General features: G+C 42.7%; 1 protein-coding gene across 5 annotated transcripts in view; it reads right to left on the reverse strand.

Moving 5' to 3' along the window:
• Positions 1-20496, reverse strand: part of PIR (pirin) — a 720875-nt gene that overhangs the window by 648399 nt on the left and 51980 nt on the right. For all 5 annotated transcript variants that reach the window (XM_069637176.1, XM_069637175.1, XM_069637179.1 and 2 more), the window contains exon 2: positions 4163-4291. In XM_069637176.1, the coding sequence (XP_069493277.1) occupies positions 4163-4291 (129 nt within the window). The remainder of the gene's footprint in view (positions 1-4162; positions 4292-20496) is intronic.

A 20496-nucleotide genomic window follows, 5' to 3' on the forward strand; every position in this document is an offset into this window, starting at 1 on the left:
AGAAATGTGATTCTCATGCTTGTGCTGCCCACAAATAAAAGTGCATGCTGGGCTCTTGTTTTCCTGCTACAGGACCTGTGGAGGTAGGAGGCTGTAAGGTTCCAAGCTGCGAGTAGATGAGGAAAGTTTAGAGGTGCAAGCAAGGATTAGACAAACACAAAACATTTTTTTAAAAGACTGTGCAATGCACAAGAAAATTTACACACACAAAGCAACCAGCTGCTGCAAAATGTGGCAGAAAAAGAAAATTGCTGCCTTGGGAAAAAAAGCCCATACTGTACACCCAATCACATCATACTGACATCACAAGGTACTACTTACATCACAACACAATAGACCAACACACACAAATAAGTACCTGGACGTTTTCAGAGACATTTTGCAACAAAACTTATCTATAACAGTAACTGTTTTTTTTTTAACTTAAAAGCTCTAGTACATATTTTTTTAAAGCATCAAACAAGCCCATTCCCTCCTACAGGCACAAGCGAGTTGTGTGCAGTGGCATGTGGGGGCTGATAATAGTCTTTGGCATGTCCATTGAGAAATGGTGCGTGATTAGAAAGGGAAATGTTGTATAAAGCTACATGTTGTGGGAGACAATGACTGAAAGTAATGGTGGTCATTTAGGATGCATTTTCTTAACTGTTCATCTTTCAGGCTTGATAGTGCTGTTGAAAAACAGTTTGGGAGGAGGAGTGAAGGAGAGGCAAGGCGCAAGGTAGGGGTTTGTACTGGGAGAGAGCATGGGGGCTGAATAGAGGTGGAGTTGAGAGGGGGTTCGGACAGAGTGCAACTTAGTTCCACTATTTTATGTTCACATTTTGAACACTTCTACAACCTGGTCCTAGTGTATCATGGATAAATGAAAGCAAACAGAGCAAGCATAGAGTACTACTTTTACCAGACTATGCACCATAGGACAAGCTGCTAAACTTAGCCAGAAAGTCAAGAGAGAAATTCCTGAAGCTGGTGAAACAAAGCAACAAAGCAGGTTCCCCAATGGACCTCTGCCCACCTGACATCTACAAATCAATCCTTACACAGGGGGCACCATCGGAACGCTACGTAAACCTCTTCAGCCTATCACCCTCAATGGGGAGAGTGCCGCAAGCATTCAATATGCATATATCAAACCACTCCGCAAGGATACAACCAGCAATGTGGAATACCTCTCGTAACTACAGACCGATCTCAAACATTCCCTATCCGCCAAAGCTCTTAGAGACCTATGCCTATGAACAAACACTGGAACACGTAGAAAATCATCAACTATTGGACCAGGCACAAGACGGCTTCATACCCATGAGACGGACAGAGACAGCACTTCTCTTTATTTGAGACAACCTTAAGACCAACGCAGACTCCAACACAAACTCGGCACTGATACCGCTCAACCTCTCTGCAGCGTTCGACACAGTCAGCCACAACATCCTCATCAAGAGACTGGAAGAAATAGGGATCACCGACACAGCGCTGCTCTGGATTAAATCTTTCTTGTCTGAAAGAACAGAAACAGTATGCATAAAACCATTCAAATCCACACCGCAGGACACCACCTGTGGAGTACCACAAGGATCCTCCCTATACCCACTCCTCTTCAATATCTACATGACACCACTAATAAACTTCAACAAAAGACACGGCTTCACTTGCTACAACTACGCAGATGACACCAAAACCATCTACAAAATCGACGATGAACAAGAGGAGAACACAATGCTAATAGACTGTCTCAAAGAACTCTACGAATGGCTACACACCAACAGCCTCAAAGTCAATCAGGGGAAGACGGAAATCACGATTACATTCAAAAACCAAGGAAGCAACCAGTACATCCCATGGCCCACAGAACTGGGAACAGCACCCACACCAACCAGAATTGTCAAAAACCTTGGAATGCCAATGGACAACGAGCTAACACTAGAACCACAAGTAAATGTGATAATCAAGAAATGCTTCTTCTGCCTACACACAATCAAAAAGATTCTACCATTCCTCTCCTTCACGCACAAAACACTGGCCATCATCTCCCTCAACATGTCCAGGATAGACTACGCCAACAGCCTATACCTCGGAATGCCAGATTATTTACTGAAAAAACTGCAACGTATTAAGAACACAGCTGCCATACTTCTCAAACATTCATAGAGGGTCCACATCATTCCAGCGCTAAAGATGCTACATTGGCTGCCAGTCAAAAAACAAATTATCTTTAAAACAATGTTCATAACACACAGAGCAATCCACGGACTAGGAGCAGAATTCTTACAAAATAAAATCGTCATTTATCAGCCGACCAGAACACTCAGGCCCAGTGACGACGTCTGCCTAGAGCCTAAACTGTACACAAGGTAAAAGCTCAGTGGATCAGCCTTCTCTTGCCTAACCGTTAAACTGTGCAACTCCCTCCCCAGAGAAATACGAACTTCTAAAAACCTGGCTCTTCAACTCAGAACGGGATGTAAACGAATTAGCAACTCCACGCCTTATGGGATGAACACACAAAGGGAAAAACTGAGGATTAGTCTGGACCAAAGTGACGTGCAGGTAAGTAGAGAGGCATCTGAATGGTAGGGAGATGCAGGTGTACTCGTTTCCATAGTCCTACTAATAACAAAGGAGAGGGATGGGACTGACCTAACAACCACAGATAGAGGGCATTCGAATTTAAGGGGAGACAGAGGCGACACAAACTCCGAACAGATGGACCACGGGGCACAGGGAGATCAAGGGCCAAGGGAATAGGTGCCACCCACCCCCCGGCCTGTGAAGGTGATGGTTGCTAAACACCAAGATGTGATAAGGGGTAAAGTGATGTGGACATCCATTAGTCTAAACACAGGGGCAGGGTGGAGAGGGTGCCACCACTAAATAGCCCTGTTAATGATCCACACCTCTGCACAGAAAATAGGAGTGGGAATTGTAGCACAACACAATTTATGACATTGGAAGGGATATGTGCCGCAGGCAGACAAAACTGAGGGAGTACGATAAGGTATTGCCACCAACCAACCCCACTAAAAAACTCATCCTTCTGCATACACCTCTCAAACTCTGAACTAAACACAACCATACATCTACAGCACAACAAACTGCATGCACTTCACTACACTACAACAACGAAAAAAAAACCACAAATAGCCTCGCACAACAGCACAGGATAGCTACCGACTGCAAAATTCACACCTTCGCTCAGTGAACGGTGCAAACCGAACTGAAGCTGCCAACAACACATCACAGCTCTCCTGCTCCTTTCTCCCGCCCTTCCTACTAACTTACCTCCCCACCTTACCCTCGTGTTTTACAGATCTGCCAGAGTGCCAAGGGACCACACAGGTGGTGATAGTGCGCGGTATAAAAAACCTTTAACATAACAAAACACTACTTAGTAGGCAGACCATGTGTTACTGTTGCTTTGCGTGGTTGTGCTGTGTGTTGTAAGATTTTGAATAGTGTTGGTGTTCACATGACATTCTCTCCCGGCAATAAAGAGCAGCACTGGATGCAACACTATGTTAAAAATGTGTGTTAATAGCCCCTAACGAATCTATTGCAAAACTTGTCTGGCAAACGTTTACCCAGCAATGAACTTACAAACAAAATGCTGTTTATCAGTGGTGGAAGTGGTACTCTGGCTGCATCCAAAAAGGATGGAGTGGGGTGGAGGGATGGGGGAGGGGCCGTATGAGGTCTTCAAATTTGACCCTATAACTTCCAAGCTTTACTCTGTGAAAATAGTTTGGATTCCAAGGCCTACGGTAATTATGTCTTATAAATAAAGTCACATGACATGTAAATCCTTATAGCTACATGTTAAGCCAAAGGAATATCATGGTGGCTTTAATTTTCACTTCCCGAATGGTAAACTATAAGTCCCAGAAGGCAAGATAATGTCCACCTGAAAAATCTATTTAAGCCCACTATATTTTCAGTGATTTAAGACTTGCAATAAAAGAAGTTGTGTAATAAACTCAACTGGCTCGGCAGGGGGAAAAAGGCGTTCAAACGCGTTTGAACTAAAAGGTACACTCTGTAGAAAGCAAACAAACTAGTGGTATGGCACCAATGATTTGAATTACGCTTCCATCGCTGAGTTTATGCAACTCTTCAGTGAGAAAACCTGGGAGAAAACACACTAATGTAAATAAATGTGGTCTACCTCTCGTCTGCCAATGCTTCTTCGAACAAGGGCGCCAACTCCTTCGGACTGTTCCACGCTCAGCAGAGTTTGTACGACTTTCCTATCGCTCATTATTACTTTGGTACAATAAGATGTTATCTTTGGAATCTGGAAATCAAAACAACAGACATTATTAAATCAATCATATACGTTATTCAAGATAAAGAAACATATATATGGCTCATTCAGCTGCTAAGGGAGGCTGGGTTTATGAAGAAGAAATGTGAGGTAAAATTTAACAAAGAAAATGGGTTCTCAAGAGAGAGGAAGTTGACTTTCTGTTCTCGATATTCATTTTCTTGTTTTGTTTGTAGTAGTAGTAATACATCTTTATTCGGAACATGTATTCCACAAAAGAATCATCAAAAAATGTATTTATTTATTTATATTTTTAAAGCGCTCACAGCGGGCATCGAGGCGCTGTTACAGGAATTGTTTGTTTTTTAGTTACATAATTGTTTTTCCTTTTTTGTCTTTGTTGCTATTTAGAACGCGCTTAAACACCCACAGGTTTCTAAGCGCGGACCCGGGGATCGAACCTGTGTTGGTTCGTATCGTCTTGCTTCCAAGGCGTGCACGTTGCCGCTGAGCTATCCTCCCGGGAGTGCATGCCGATATGTTTATAGGGAAATGGAACTCAGTGAATGACCCAATCACAACCAGGAAGTTAGGCAGACCAGTCCTGAACTATTCCCAAACACCCAGGCCGCAACTAGTTAGGAACTAATAGGTCCCAAACAAAGATGGCATTAAAGACTCGGAGATGTCCTCCAGGGAACCATTAATCCATTCAGAGAGAGACCCCTTAGACAAGATCTCGAAGGGAGAAAGCCTAACTCATTCCATACTCCCCATCTGAGCAGCAGTGCTTAGAATGGAAGATGCCTTACCCTCCCAGCTGAAGATGCATTTAAGAGAAATTCTTCCTTAACCCTTCCCAAAGGAAAAACGATTTTTCACAAGTCAGGACTTTACTAAAGGTTCCCCTGTACCTTAGATTTGCATTCCAAACACCAGAAACCCACAAAACAAACTTCTGTGTGAGGGGACAGCCATGAGGCAAGGCAGGGGCAGAGCAGCAGGCAAACACCAGCACCTGCACTGGAAACCAACTGAAAGAAATCCAAAAGAGGATAAATCCTTTTAAAAAGGTCCTTCCCCTTTCTTGGAATAGGAGGCCAATGAACCAATAAATTCAAAGTTTGCCTCAGACAAAGAAAGGATGATGAAGGCTTTAGAATTGAGGCTAAGAAACACATACTGTGTCTTTTGGGCTGGAAAATGAGGAGAGGAGATTGTTTGGGAAGCTGAAGAGCACAAGAGCACGAGAGCAGGGGGGACTCTTGAAACCAGAAGAGGGGTGCGCTCCAGTGAATTGGTGCTCAGGGTAGAAAAAGCCCCTTGGACTCCAGGATAGAGGTGTGCTCCAGTGAGGCAGAGGAGAGCCCCTGAACCCCAGAAGGGGTGAGTGTGCTCCGGTGAAGGAGGAAAGAGCCCATTGAATCTCAGAATATGGGTGTTTCCCAGTGAGGAAGAGGTGAGCCCGTGAGTCAGGAAGAGGGGTGGCCTGCAGTGAGAGAGGAGAGCCCTGGTGCCCAGAAGAGGGATGGGCTGAAATAGGAAAGAGGAGAGCCTAGCCCCCAGAAGGGGCTGAACTGCAGTGCGGAAGAGGAGAGCCCAAATTTGTATTTCATCAGACAGGGTCTTGTGTTATCTCGCCTGCATGATTGAAAGGCCATTTTCATGGGTCTTCTAGCCTTTTCTTCGGCTTCTTTAAGGACCGCTTTACATCCTATTTCCCGCTTGATATCCGGCACGTGTATATTCGTGTACATTTCCCACTGTTGTATCTTCCCTGGATTCCTATAAATGTGAGAGCACCGTTCAAGCTGTGCTGCATTACCTGAAAATGTGTGATTTCCGGTCAGGTGGCCCATTTTTGCTAATAAACTGCCAACGTCCAGAGGGTTAAGGCTTACTCAGAGCTCGGACAGCCTCAGATTGTCCATTACTTGCCTTAGCTATGGGTAGTTGTTCTACTCGGATGTTCCTAGTGTTACACCCTCATGACAAAACGCCTACCCTCCTTCTGTTCGTCGGCTTCCATCTTTGTTGGCGTTTTGTAAGGCTTTAGAAACTGATCTGATTTCCTGTGCCTACCCTTAATGTCCACCGTCTCGGAATGTTTTTTGATTGTTCTCTTGCGTTTATGTTATGTGAAGCATATTTTCTTTTCTCGTAATTTACTTGTTTTTAATGTTTTTTTGAATGATGTGTCTTTGTACATCGCTCTCATCGCTCTACTGCTCTAATGCCCTTTCTTCATTTAAAAAAGAAGTAGATTTTGGAACTAGCATGTTAGCATTATAATAATGTGCCTCATTACCATGTTACATGTTCTACGCCCAGGGGTCTACTTGCAACCACTGCGGATTGCTCTAAACCTCCCTCGTCCGAGTGAACGCCATTATGGCCTTTAGCTTTTGGTTGTTGTAAAGGCTGGTTGTTGGTGTAATCGCTGTCAGTCACAGGCTGTAGCTGCAGGTTTTCAATACATGTTGTTTAAAAGGCATACATTGGCCTGGTACTGCAGCAGAGCATCATCTGATCTCCCTTCATGTGGGGTCATTGAGAAGTGAAGTGGTGTGCAAGGCCTCAGCAGCGACCCTTACATTTTGTTGAGACAGTTGCACCCATTCTAATGCTGTTTTTTCACTTGTCCAAAATGGAGTGATTTGTTTGCAAATATCTTTCCCCATCGGCTTCATTCTTCTTGGCTAGTAAACGTGGCAATGTTTCGGAATTAAAAGGCTTCAACATGAAGTGCTAGAGCAAGGAAGATGTAGCAAGAGAAACTGGAAGAGAGGTAACAGTGTGGCAAGTGCTGACACTGCAACTAGAAGATCTGGATCTTAAATTGGGCTTCCCTCTTTGACCAAAATGGTTTGATCCGAGGCAATCGCCTCTACTTCCATTCCCTTATCTGTCATACGTTTCTGTTGTTCCATTTAAAAATCAAATCCCCTCAGTGCAAATTAATGGGCAACTGCAACCACATATTTTAAATGCGTTCATTTGTCACTGGTCAAGCGTGCTAAGGTAAGTGGAAGAAACCTGTGCAGAGTGAGTCCAGTCATTGAAACTGGTGATAACTATGTTACCTGTCATTTTTTTTAAATATTTTAATATTATTTATATTTGGTTCATTTACAAAAATATAATACCTTTGCAGAACCTTTACAAAACATCATACAAAGAAGGAGACATCAACAATCTTTAAAATTTCTACATAAGACATTAAGATTGCTAATTATTGAGACGTACATGACATTACTACTTACTGTAACAGCTCCTTTTCAATGTGTTTGCAGAAGCTTACCAATTCATATATCAGAGGTTTATACATGGCTTGCATCATGCGTGCCCACAATACTTGCAAACAGTCTTCAAAGTCCACATTTACAAACTTGTAGAGTCGCTTGGTCCTCACCGTTTTGAAGTGTGGACATTCCAGAATAAGATGTTTCATTGATTCAATTGATTCATTACAAGAAGGAAATCTGCAATTCATTGTGTTTGAGCCTGCATAACTGGACCAATTAGCTGTCCTTTGTCTTGTATGAAATGGATTCAATCTGAACCATATATAAGCTTGTCTCGTGTGATTGCATGGAAATGTAACAACATGGTCGTATCTAGGAAATCGTGGTTTAAGATATGCGCCATATTCTTTGTATATTTTATATGCTTGTATGTTTTCAATCGTGCATCTCCAGTCCTTTTCAAACAACTTTTTTTTTGCGAAGGCAGGACGAAAATATATATTGTCAGCTGTTATGCTCAAATCATTCAATATTCTTTGCATATTTGATTGATAAGTTTTGAAGGACAGGGAAGAAGAGGTATTCAACAATGCGTTAAATTCCATATACATGGAATTTTTCTGCGGGAAGCAAATCTTTGCGTATCCTGATAATTGTCGCCATTTCCATCGTGATGATAGCGCAATCAGCCCTAATTCATGTCTTAATACCGAATTGGGAGTCGACATTGGCAAATGCATGGCAGATTTCAACAATGTGCCTTGACGTGTATCCAAGATGTCAGAAATATCGATAAGGCACATATTGGTGGCATACAAAATAACAGCTTCGATTTTTAAAGTTAAAAACTCAATCATAGGTATCAATGAGAATTTACTATGTTTTCTGTAGATCAATTTTAGTTGAGATAATAAAGGTTGTGACTTATTTTTAATAAGGTCAGTCCAATATTTTATTGAATTTTGTGTAGATATGTTGTAGCCCAAATAAGTAGCGCTCAATGAGCATTGAATTTTGATTTGCATAAGCTCCCATTGATATCTTTTGATATTTTGCTTGCCTCCGAATCTAAGGATAACTGTTTTCGCAGGATTGGGACTAAGGTTATGAGCAATTGCGAATTCTTGAAAAAGCAATAGCTTCGCTTGTAACCCAGCTGGTGTGGGATCAAATAATATAATATCATCTGCGAAGGCCATCCACTTTAGCTGGAGAGTTCCAATTTTTACAGAGAACAGATTGTTTGCCTCCCATAGTTTGTCTAGATCAGCAATGTACAGATTAAAAAAAGTGGCCGCCAAGTTACATCCTTGCTTAAGGCCTATTGCCGTTTTAATATGCTCAGTTGTTCGGCCATCTTCCGCGATTTTTATCTTATATGAGGTATTAGAATGGAGCTGAATAAACCAGTAGAGTAAGTGCAGTGGTATTCCCATCAGCTTCAGTTTATTCCATAGCAAATTTCGCACTACATTGTCAAAAGCTGTTGTCATATCTACCATGACCACATATATGGGTTGTATATAATTTTTTTTTTTTGCTTTAGTAGCTGCAATCAGATGTGACATAACCATAGCGTTTAATGAGGTGCTCATGCCCTTTCTGAAGCCTATCTGATATTTTGAAAGAAGGGCTTTTTCTTCAATAAATGCTTCAAGTTCATATAAGAGAAGAATGGCGAACAATTTTGCATCAGTGTCAATTAGTGCGATTGGTCTGTAATTATGTGGAAGAGCAGGATCACCCTTTTTAAAGATAGGAATGATGTTCGCGATGTTCCAAGATGAGGGGATCCTACCCGAGTCAATGATCTTCTCAAATTTGATTTTTAGAATTTCCACCCAAAACTGTGGGTCAGCCTTATAAAGGCATGGTGGAATACCGTCTGGTCCTGCTGATCTAGAATATGAGATCTTTGATATGGCCCATATAAGATCATCTTGTGTCCATTTAAATCGGGCGATCCTACTGTAACACAGCTGTGTATTTGGAATTAATTCAAATTTAGTTGGGATGCGATATTTTAGATTTATGTATTCAGACCATATATTGTCCGATATGCAGCAGGCTGAAGTTAGGGGAGTTTTCTTATCATCTTTGGTTATCATCTGCCATATATTTCTTGTGTCATGATGAATTATCGCTTGAATGAGGTCACAATTATCCTTGTTATACTTTAGTATACGTATATGTTTTATATTCCTTTTGAATTCCTTCAAAATTAGTGACCTCATATAGCGATACTGTTCTCCTTCATATCCAGCTGTTTTCAGTTGACGAATTGCCTTATGTTTTACTCTCTTAAGATTCTTGCATTTCGCATCATAAGGATGCAAGTGAGAGGTTTCTGTATACTTTTTACTGAATATCAAGAGTGTGTTTTCAATTAATTTGGAATAGTAATTGGGATTTAGTGTAATCAGTTCATTTTTAGATGATAGAGACAATTTTATCTGTGAGGATACATGATTAACAAATTGTTGGCATAGTCCTTTACTGTGGGCTGAGATTTGTGGGCGGTCAGTCTCAAATAAGTCCAATACTGGACTGCTGGCTAGGTATCTGAATTCCCAATTCAGATGGCAGACAATTTGTGCATGGTTGCTAATCTGTACAAAACTGCATTGAGAAGATGAGATAAGCCTGGACACTAATCGAGCGACAAAAAGGAAATCAATAGATGATGATTTTTTGCCTCGAGACCATGTTGCAGGAGTATTAGGGTTTTTGTGTGCTACTATATCCAAGTCCCAGTTCTCCAACAATTCTCTAAAATGAGCACCTCTATCTCGTGATAAATGTGATGGTTTAAGGGGGCCATATTCAGTCAGTTCTCTGTAGTCACAATTGAAATCCCCTCCAATCATGATTTCTGAGAATTCAAATTTCATTTTTAGGTGTTCTAGGCATGCTTCCAATTCATCTAACATTTCTTCTAGCGTAGAGCTAGCTGGATTCCAATATAAACTGATAAGCAATATAGAAGGCAACTTTTTAGTCAAGCTATTTTGGACTAGTATTCCTAAAAGATTTGCTGATTACCATATACTTTCGGATCGGAATTTGATCGAATTATTTATGGCTATTGCAAGGCCTCCACTGGGCCTTCCCAGGAGAGGCCTTTTTGCGGGCCTACAGTAGGTAGTAAAACCAGGAATAGTAAATTTACTTAATTTCATTGTCTCCTGTAAAATCAAGATAGTGGGTAGCTCTAAAAGTGATAGAGATGCGATCCAATTCATAAGGTTCGTGTAGCCACAAGTGTTCCAAGAAAGCACCTTAAATATGCCCAAATCCTCTTGCTATGGATGGAGATCTAAAGGCTTAGATCCTAGATACGCAGTGATCATGGATTCCAGCCATGGCATATATTTTGTTATAGCAACATGGGATAGCAACTCATGCAGATCGTCTTCAGTTTTCAAGTTGCTCTGTTGAGAAGCATTGTTTAATCCTATTTCAACATTAGCATGGGGAGGGACATATGCTAAGAAATCATTAGCTTGAGGTTCTGAATGAAAGCGAATATTTTGAATCCTTGGTTATTTATCTCTTCGAAATGAGACAGAAGAAATTTTAATATTATTTCTGAGTTCAGATAGCATACTGATCTGAAATTATCTGTCTGGGCTATGGACACTCTAAGCATGTCCTCTGATTTTACCATTCTGAGTTGTGGGATGCGGGAAAATAAGGATAATATAAATGATCAATTGATCCGCTTGCCCGCAGTAGCCATCAAACTTCCTTCTAAGCCAATTAAATGTTGCTTATCGTTAACCGCCACACTATTTTTAATATGGCCCTCCACCCTGCTGGAGTGGGAAAGAGACGGCTCTTTTACTTTAGTTTCTACTTCAATTGATGGTACCTTGATTTGGTTTGAGACATTTTGATCATTCATATGAGGGACCCTACGGAATATTTCAAAAATCGTATCTTGGGATTTAGGAAGAATATTTATTTCTCTGTATTGCGGAGCTTGAGTTAATGCATCCGCTGTCGTATTTAAAAAGAGCTTCCTACCAGTTAGGCCCTCCTCAGGTGTCCATTCAGCAACATCCGACAGAGGTAAGCCATCATATATAAGATCGGGTTGCTTTTTGATAGAGAAGGCTCTACTCAATGCTGGACCATGAGCAGAGATGCGAGTGGGGCTAAACGTATTTTTTATCCGCTGTTTCTCAATGATCTTGTTCATTTGCGTAGGATTTGAGGTTTCATCATTCATGATATTAGAAAAACGTAAGATATCTTGTTATCTTTCCTTTGCAGAGGATTTAGGGTTTCATCTCCCGTAATATTGAAAACGTGAGATGACTTATTATCCTCGTAGAATGTCATCATAGATTGTGTTGGAGGTATCTTAAAATTCGGGCCCATTATTAAGACTTTTCCCCTCCCATTGATCATGTTTGAGGTCTTAAAACCGCTGCTTTGTTTTTTTCCTAGTGGATTTCCTAGATGGACATGCTGCTCAGCGCACACATCACTATAAGTTTTTTTTCCTTCCGGGTGAGAAATAGTTTGAACTTGTAGTTCACCTCTTTCCAGAGATCGGTTAATAATAGGTTCTTTCCTAGTAGTGCATATTCTTCCTACGGACGGGAAAAAGCTAGGCAAAGTTGATTTTCAGTTCAATAAGTTAGGTGCAATGGCGCTCCTAGAATCAAAGTCTGCTTCCCGACTTTCACGGGATGCATGTGGTTTTTCCAAAAGTGTTTTGACAGGGGGCAATTATTTGTTATGTTTTCAGAGGGCGTCCCTGTTTTACTTGTACCGCATTCATTTCGTGTTTTTTTAGTTATTGGTTTCAAAGACGAACTCGGTGAGAGTATCAGTGCCTGTTGACTTTCTTTAGAAAGTTGGTGAAGATCAATATAGTCTTTGTCAGGGTTTTTGATATCTGGATCTTGTCCAGATGTCGATTTCACATCGATGTTACTAGTTATCCCAGCCTCTGCATGTAATTTAGTAGCTTTTAGTTCGCTTATCCTCTTTGCGTGTCTTTTGATTGCTCTATTGTGCATCCTTTTGGCACGACGTGACATGAAGAAGAACTCTTTTTCAGAGTTCTGAGATTCTGGTCTTGTCAACTGTTGCTCCTCAAGAGCCTTCACCAAAGTTGAGGGACTATCTGGACACTCATCAGAGGGCAGTGGATTATTTGTTTGAGGGATGATGGTAGAAATCAGAGTTTCAATTAGCACTTTGAGTTCTTTTATTTCCACTGAGCAATTACAAGAAACTAAAGCTTGACTGTTAGCCACGGATGCCGCTGTAGAATTACAGGTAACATCTTCAGTTTGTATAGCTTTTTTGCTATCATTTTGAGAAAGTGGAATTGTTTTATTATTCATAGTTCTAACCATGTCAACGGCAATGATAAAGCCTTCAATTGTTTCCATTTTGGCTCCGAGGTATTGGAGTATAGCTTTTATTTCTTTTAGTTCTAAATGTGTCAATTCATGGCCTTTATCTAATAGATCCAGTATTTTAGTAATTACAGGAAGAGGACATGGTGATCGCGACACATCATCGCCTACCTACGATAGGATCATCTATAGGGTCAATTTGAAAGGGCCTAATGGAAACCTCTGCGGAGTCAGATAGATCAGCTACATACGGAGATGGTGAAGCATGTAAGGGTATTAATATGCTGTTTCTATCAATTTCCTCTACTAAGCTTCGATCACTCATTAACTGAGGACGCTCCTTCAATGTTTTTTTCTTTGAGCTGTTTACAAATGGAGTCAATGTATCGATAGCACAAGTTACCTGATGGTCGAGATCAACCATATTTTTTATCATCTGAGCATGCAAATTTTTGGTCTCAGAGTCAGCTAGTGGAGACCTAACGTCACATTTGTCATGTTCAATCCCCTTAATCTCTAAATCATAGTTAGAGTAGTTTGCCATCTGAGAGGAAATAGAACATAATGATGTTAAAGAGCACCGCTCACTAGCATGAATCATAGCCCCATGGGAAGATAGATTGGGACATATGCTCTGTTCAATGCTATGTGTACTAGTCAAATGTTCTAAAATAGGGGGGTCGGTGTAAGCTGTGCTTCCATGGCAAACAAGAGAGTCAATGTTAAATGAGGTAAGTCCCATACCCTCATTTCTTTTACTCCGCAAGCCTGCAGCCATGCTCAGGAAATAAAAAAAGAAAATGGAAAATGTATAACGGTTCGTATGATTAGAACACTATTTTGTCTGATCTTTAAGTATAAGAGAAAGGTGGTAAATCAATTGCAGTACGCTGGTGTTAGTGTTAATAGATCTTAAATACGAGTAAAAGTTAATTCAAGAATGGCCTAAAATTAACAGGCGCTAGTCATATCACAGTATAAGCCTTAGCGACTTACATACAATTAAAATTATGTTTTCAGATAATTAATCACGAGTGAATGAGTGAAATATAAAATGGTAGAAACAAAGCCACCATCACAGTGGCAACCTGATAGCCTTCAGTCCTGGCCCGTAGTTCGTATGGCAGCGTGTACAGGGCAGGGATCAAAGAGGATAACCTCTGCAGTCTCCCAGACAGACACGCCACCAAACAGCCACACAACAGCCGTAGGGCTTAACTCCAGAGGGCTTTACGCCGCGAGGGTGGCTGTAGTCCGCAGAAAAGCTCGAGCCGAGTCACGTGAGCAGTCACGTGCTCCTGACAGGACCAGCCCCCTCCAGGAACCAAGTCCCGGCACAGCAAGAGCGTCCCTCGCTCGCAGTGCTATGCTGCTTGGATGTAGACTGTCACAAGTTAGCAGCGTGTAAGTGCACGATTAAACAGGTCCGCTTCACAATGTTCACTGGATGCGCCGCTCGGGCGGCTGTAGTCCGCAGAAAAGCTTGAGCCGAGTCACGTGAGCAGTCACGTGCTCCTGACAGGACCAGCCCCCTCCAGGAACCAAGTCCCGGCACAGCAAGAGCGTCCCTCGCTCGCAGTGCTATGCTGCTTGGATGTAGACTGCCACAAGTTAGCAGCGTGTAAGTGCACGATTAAACAGGTCCGCTTCACAATGTTCACTGGATGCGCCGCTCGGGCGGCTGTAGTCCGCAGAAAAGCTCGAGCCGAGTCACGTGAGCAGTCACGTGCTCCTGACAGGACCAGCACCCTCCAGGAACCAAGTCCCGGCACAGCAAGAGCGTCCCTCGCTCGCAGTGCTATGCTGCTTGGATGTAGACTGCCACAAGTTAGCAGCGTGTAAGTGCACGATTAAACAGGTCCGCTTCACAATGTTCACTGAATGCCTGTCATTTCTTCATTTGATTACACTCATGCAAAGAGTGATTTCTTCACAGCAGGCATGTGCTCACTCGAACCCTGTATTTCAAGAGTTGAACATTACCCACAATATGTAAAACATTTCTCAGAAACACTGTTTCTTGTTGATCATTGGACCATAATTTGCACACCTGGAGGAGTAGTGATTTGATTGAAATGTGTAATAATAGGAGGCCATGCATTAATAGTTTCCGTAGTAGTATTTGTATTTAGTATTTATTGAAGAACTGGGATGTCATTTTGATCTGAAATGACATACACAGTGCTAAGGAACTATGCAAATGTATGCTTAAAGACGGTTGATGGGAAATGTAATTGCAGAGTGGATTTAATGCACTGCTAAATAGTATGCTGCTTTGACAAAGTCTAGATCTAACCATTTGTATTAGGGTCAGTACAGCTGAAGAAAAAATACTGTTCGAAGGTTTGCAGCTACACCCCCCCCCCCTCCTCTGAAAAATCGTCTTCTAGGTATTCAGCATCTTGTGAAACTTCCGTCCAGCCTGCTCGGCCCTCTTCTTCTAGAACGGGGGTGTTAGGGAGAATTCTCTTATAAGGCTAATTTCCCAAACATAGTGAGTCCCCCAGCAGCTTTGCTGGATTTTTGGGGTTTGTTTTTTCTCCTGCTAAGAGTGAGACTCTTTCCTTCCCACTCTTAGGCATGATTTGAGGTATGTCTTTGGCTTGGTATGTGCTTATGGGCTATGGGGTCTTTTACTCCATAGGGTATCATCTGTTTTGGTATATGTGTTACACAGCACCCTCAGTGCAGTAACACAGGGGTGTCATAGTGACCCCCAAACATAGACTCCATACCCTGGGACTGACTACTGTCTCCCAGAGCATGTAAAGTCACTTTATTAGTCCAAAATTGTGAACAGAACCAGTACAAACCATCATATAGTGGAAGTACTGGAAGGGGTTAATGAGATTACCCCTGGGTCTGTTTCCAAGGGGGCACTGTCCAGTCCCCCCTTGTGGAGTTTCTGGCTGGTGGCAGTGGTTACCACGCGAAATATTCCACCAGAATATTTCCTATGGGATATTCCCATTCATTTTAAACGCACCACTTTTTTGGTGCATTTTAAAGATACCGCTGGTTTATTTAATTAATATAAAATCACTGGTTGGGTCTTTTCACCAGAACTCTTTGTTCCACTTTTTTGGCGGGCTTCTCCACAGAAGCCCTCCAACTGGTGCCACTCTGTCTGGGATTCACAGGATGTGTGGGTGGGGGAATTGGCACCCTGGACTGCCTTGCCTTAGCAACCCAAGTCGCACTCTGTTCTGATTGGCCCAGTGGTGAGTCGCCCGGCTCACCACTTAGCATGTATGAGTGACAGCTAGGCTGTTGAATGGGGGTTATCTGCATAAAAGCAAGGCTTTTGTGACTGGAACTTCAGAAGTCGCCACTGGACCTGAGAAATTCGAAGAGGGGAGAAGCTGAGCCATCTGCAACAACGACACCACCGATGGAGCCTGCTGCAACAACCTCACCACTTCCCCAACGACAAGAGAAGATCTTCTGCTGTAAGAGTCTTCTCCCCCTTAGCTGGTGGGATCAACCAGTTCGACATTCGCCTTCCAGGACACCCCTTGGTCGAATCGCCAGTGCCAAGCACCCGGCGGCTGGATAGCCAAGCTTCAGTCAACGGGAACCACGAATAAAAAGAACACACCTTTTAACCGAACAAACTCTGCGGCTGGTTTCATCCCTGGGCAGAGCAACGACTCCAAGTTTCCTCCTCGACGAGATCTTCTCCTTCCCTGGTCGAAACCACGAACTGCACCCGCTGCCAGGAACAACTGCCACCGCTGGAGCTTCCTCACTTTTAAAGGTATTGTGTTCCACCTGGCCTCCCTTTCCACCGATTGCTAAAGGTGACCCTTAAATCCTTGGCTTTTTTTCTACTGGGTTGGCCCCCAGACCTTTTAACTTTATCTTTCGCATCAAATCAACCTCTTTTGAACATTTTTGCAAAGACTTGAGTGCATTTTTAAACTGTGTGATCTTGGGCACATTTTGCCTTGCTCCATTTAAAGTGGCCCTGGCCTATGAACTTTGGCTCTACAGTAGACTCTGCCTTCACTAGCTTGCTCTGGTCTTAGAAAAGTGTTGGGAACTGTTTTATTTTCATGACCTGTCTTTTTCTCTCCCTCTAACTTAATTATTGGAGTGCCATCTAAGTTAAGCGCTCGCATCTGTTTTTACAAATAGTGGTGTTTTGACCTAGACTTGTCTAAATAATTATTAAGGGAGGTGTGTATACTTTTTCTGATTGTGTTTGAACTTACTTGGATCTATAGTGCTTAGAGTATTTCCTAAAGTGTGTTTTAAATAAATAATTATATACTTTTGATACCAAGCTCTGGTCAGTGTTGGTTTGCTCCACTGTGTGTTTGGCCCTATTGTGTATGCTCTGTATACTGCCCTACTCATCTTGAGAGAAGTCTGACTGCTCAGTCACAGCTACCAGGTAAATCTGGGTGGTACAGACTGCTACCAATTGGGCTTACTGCTTACTCCTGTAGTCTTAATCTTTTTGCAGTGTTCCCCAAGGGAACTGCACAGGATTCTGCCTAACACTGGTGTACAGTGGTGGGATTTGTATTGAGTATACATTGTAGAGTGCTTCTGATACTTTGGTGCAACTAACCACAAAGCTTAGCACTAAAAAGTAAATTTTCTAACAAGTCAACTATGGAAAGTTACATCCAGGAGTCCCTTTCTGCAAATACAGCTGATTGTTGAAGAGCCCTTTGTAGACATAAGAGTCTTCCTGTAAAAGGCAAGAAAATATAATTGATTGAAAGATTGTTAGAAAACCAAAGTCTGGGTAGTGGTTCAGAGGACCCTACCTCCCCAGCAAATGTAGCCGACAGTAATGAGGCTAATATGAATCAAAGTGTTGATAGTATTGGTGTAGATTCAGAAGAGAAAGGTGAGATTAATGTAACTGTCCCCACTGGCCCCCTGTCTGCTGTACCACCTCAAGCTTTGCCTACTGGACCCTTATCAGGTCCCACACTAAGTCCTGAATTCATAGAACTAGAAAAAGTAGGCTTGCATTAGAGTTCAAAAGAATTAGTGCCCAATCTGAACAAAGGCACCAAGAACTAAGGCTCAGAGAAATGGAGCTCAAGCATGAGCTAGAGATGAAAAAATTGTCTGTGGAAAATGCTTCTCTCCCCGGATCCTCTAGGAGTTCCAGTCCCAAAAGACCCCAGATGCCCAAAGAGATTGTGGGTATGTATGAACCTAAGTTGGATGTGTTAGATTGGCTGGCTATGTTTGAGTATAATCATGGGCTCCAGGACATCACAGGGAATCAGTTGCTTCCTTGGTTGTTCTCTAGGCTCCCCCCTGTTGCATCTGATGTGGTAATGGAGTTGGGGGAGGTGGATAGGATGGACTATGAATGTGTGAAGCTAGCTTTAATAGCTAGATTTGGGAAGACCCCTTCCCAGTACCTTAAGAAGTTTAGGACCCTCAAAAAGCATGATGGTACCCCTTGGGCTACCTGGGTGAGTGAAAGTTTGAAGAACTTAGAGGGTTGGATTAAGGGTTACAGAGTGAACACTTATGAGGGAATGAGAAATGTTGTTATGTTGGAGTCAATTTATGATGCCTGCTCTCCTGAGCTCAGACAGCACTTGGCTGATTCAAAGGAAATAGATCCCAAGAAGCTAGCTAAGGCTTCTGACTTATGGGTTGCCAACAGGGCTACACACAAGGATTCTGGGGCAACTCAGAAAAAGGATGAGGGGAAACAGCCTGAAAAGGACTCCAAAGAGAATTCCCATAATTCCAATTCCAAAGAGGGCCCAAAACAGACCAATAAGGGTAAGCCACAAGGGAAACCGAATCAGATTAGTCTACCTAACCAGAAGGGGGTCGGAACAAGCCACCATTCATAAAGGCATTTGGGAAATGCTATGTTTGTGCCTCTACTGACCATGTGAAAGGGGATCCCAGATGTAAGGGTAAACCTTCAGGGGTCCACACTGTCTACCTAGCCTTCACTCCAGAGGAGGAAGTACCAATGACAAGTGGAAACTTTCACCTACTGGCTGAAGACCCCATAAGAGTCTCAGCTAGTGTTTCTTTAGTGTCCCTGGGGTTGTGGGAACAACAGAATTTAGATGTCTATAATTCTATCCCAGATAATACTAAAGAGTATTATAAGGACATTGTCCAAGTGAATGGTCAGGAGACTCCTGCCATTAGGGACACTGGGGCCAGCATAACTGTGGTGGACAAATCTTTTTTCAAGGCAGAGGATGTTGCTAGGGCACCCAAATGCCTCACCAAGTTAGCTGGAGGGCCTGTGCAGATGCTTCCTCAGATACCTGTCAGTGTACAATGTGAGGTGCCAGGAAGAGTTCTGTTGGGAAATGACCTGAAAACTCTTGGAGTAGTGTCACATACCTCCAGACCTCCTAGTAAAAGCTTATAGGAGCTAACCAGACCTGCAAGGGAGAAAACCTTGAGAGGTTCTCCTAAGGAGATGATGAAAACAGAAATCACTCCTACTCCACTGGAGCTACTATCTGCTATATCTGAGCAACCAGAAACAAAGGAGAAACCCAAGGCTTCTAGAAGGAAACCAGCAGCAAGCACTCCAGTGCTTCCAACTAGGACTTCCCCTAGGTTATCCAAAGTTACACCTGTAACTCCACCTCCAGCTGAGGCGGAGAGGGAGGTACAACCCTGTGTTGTTGAACTAGACTCTGAAGAGACAGAGCTAGTAGAAGGCCAAGAACCTATTGGAGATCTGGATCCTGTTGACCATCCTGAGCTGCAGTCTTTACTGTCAGAAGGTGGACCCAACAGGGCAGACTTCAGTAAAGGGCAAAGAGAATGTCCAAATCTGGAAGGTCTTCGCCACCAGGCAGCTTCTCAGGCTGATGGGCAAGAGCCTGGGAAATATAGGTTGCACTGAGAAGATGGCCTCTTCTACAGTGAACCAACTGAGTCTGCACCTGGAGACTACAAACGACTTGTAGTGCCCCAGGAGAACAGACTCCAATTCTTGCAACTAGCCCATGAGATTCCTTTGGCTGGTCACTTTAGCTTCAAGAAGACCAAGGAAAGGCTCTCTCTCTCTCTCTACTTTTATTGGCCTAAAATGGGGGCTGAGGTAGATAAGTATTGCAAGAGTTGCCACACTTGCCAAACTTCTGGTAAAAGTGAATCAAAGAATGTGGCACCTCTAGTGCCTCTCCCTGTGGTGGGAGTACCATTTGAGAGGGTAGGAATCAACATTGTTGGTCCCCTTGATCCTCCAACTTCTTTAGGCAACAGGTTTATACTTGTTGTAGTAGGCCATGCTACTAGATTCCCTGAAGCAATTCCTCTGAGAACTGTTACAGCTCTGGCTAAGGCCCTCCTTGGTATTTTTACCAGGGTTGGGTTTCCTAAGGAGGTAATCTCTGACAGGCGGTTGAATTTTATGTCCCACTACATGAAGGTCATGTGGAAAAACTGTGGAGTTACCTACAAGTTCTCTACCGCATACCACCCCCAGACAAATGGGTTGGTAGAAAGGTTTAATAGAACCATGAAGAGCATGGTAGGTGCTTTAGAGGAACCCCTTAGAATAAAGTGGGATCTCCTACTGCCATGCCTTGTTTTTGCTTATAGAGAGGTCCCTCAGGAGGGAGTAGATTATAGTCCCTTTGGGCTTCTTTATGGC

The sequence above is a fragment of the Ambystoma mexicanum genome, chromosome 7p (genome assembly GCF_040938575.1).
Source record: "Ambystoma mexicanum isolate Mex_15411 chromosome 7p, UKY_AmexF1_1, whole genome shotgun sequence".
NCBI classification, from domain to species: Eukaryota; Metazoa; Chordata; class Amphibia; order Caudata; family Ambystomatidae; genus Ambystoma; species Ambystoma mexicanum.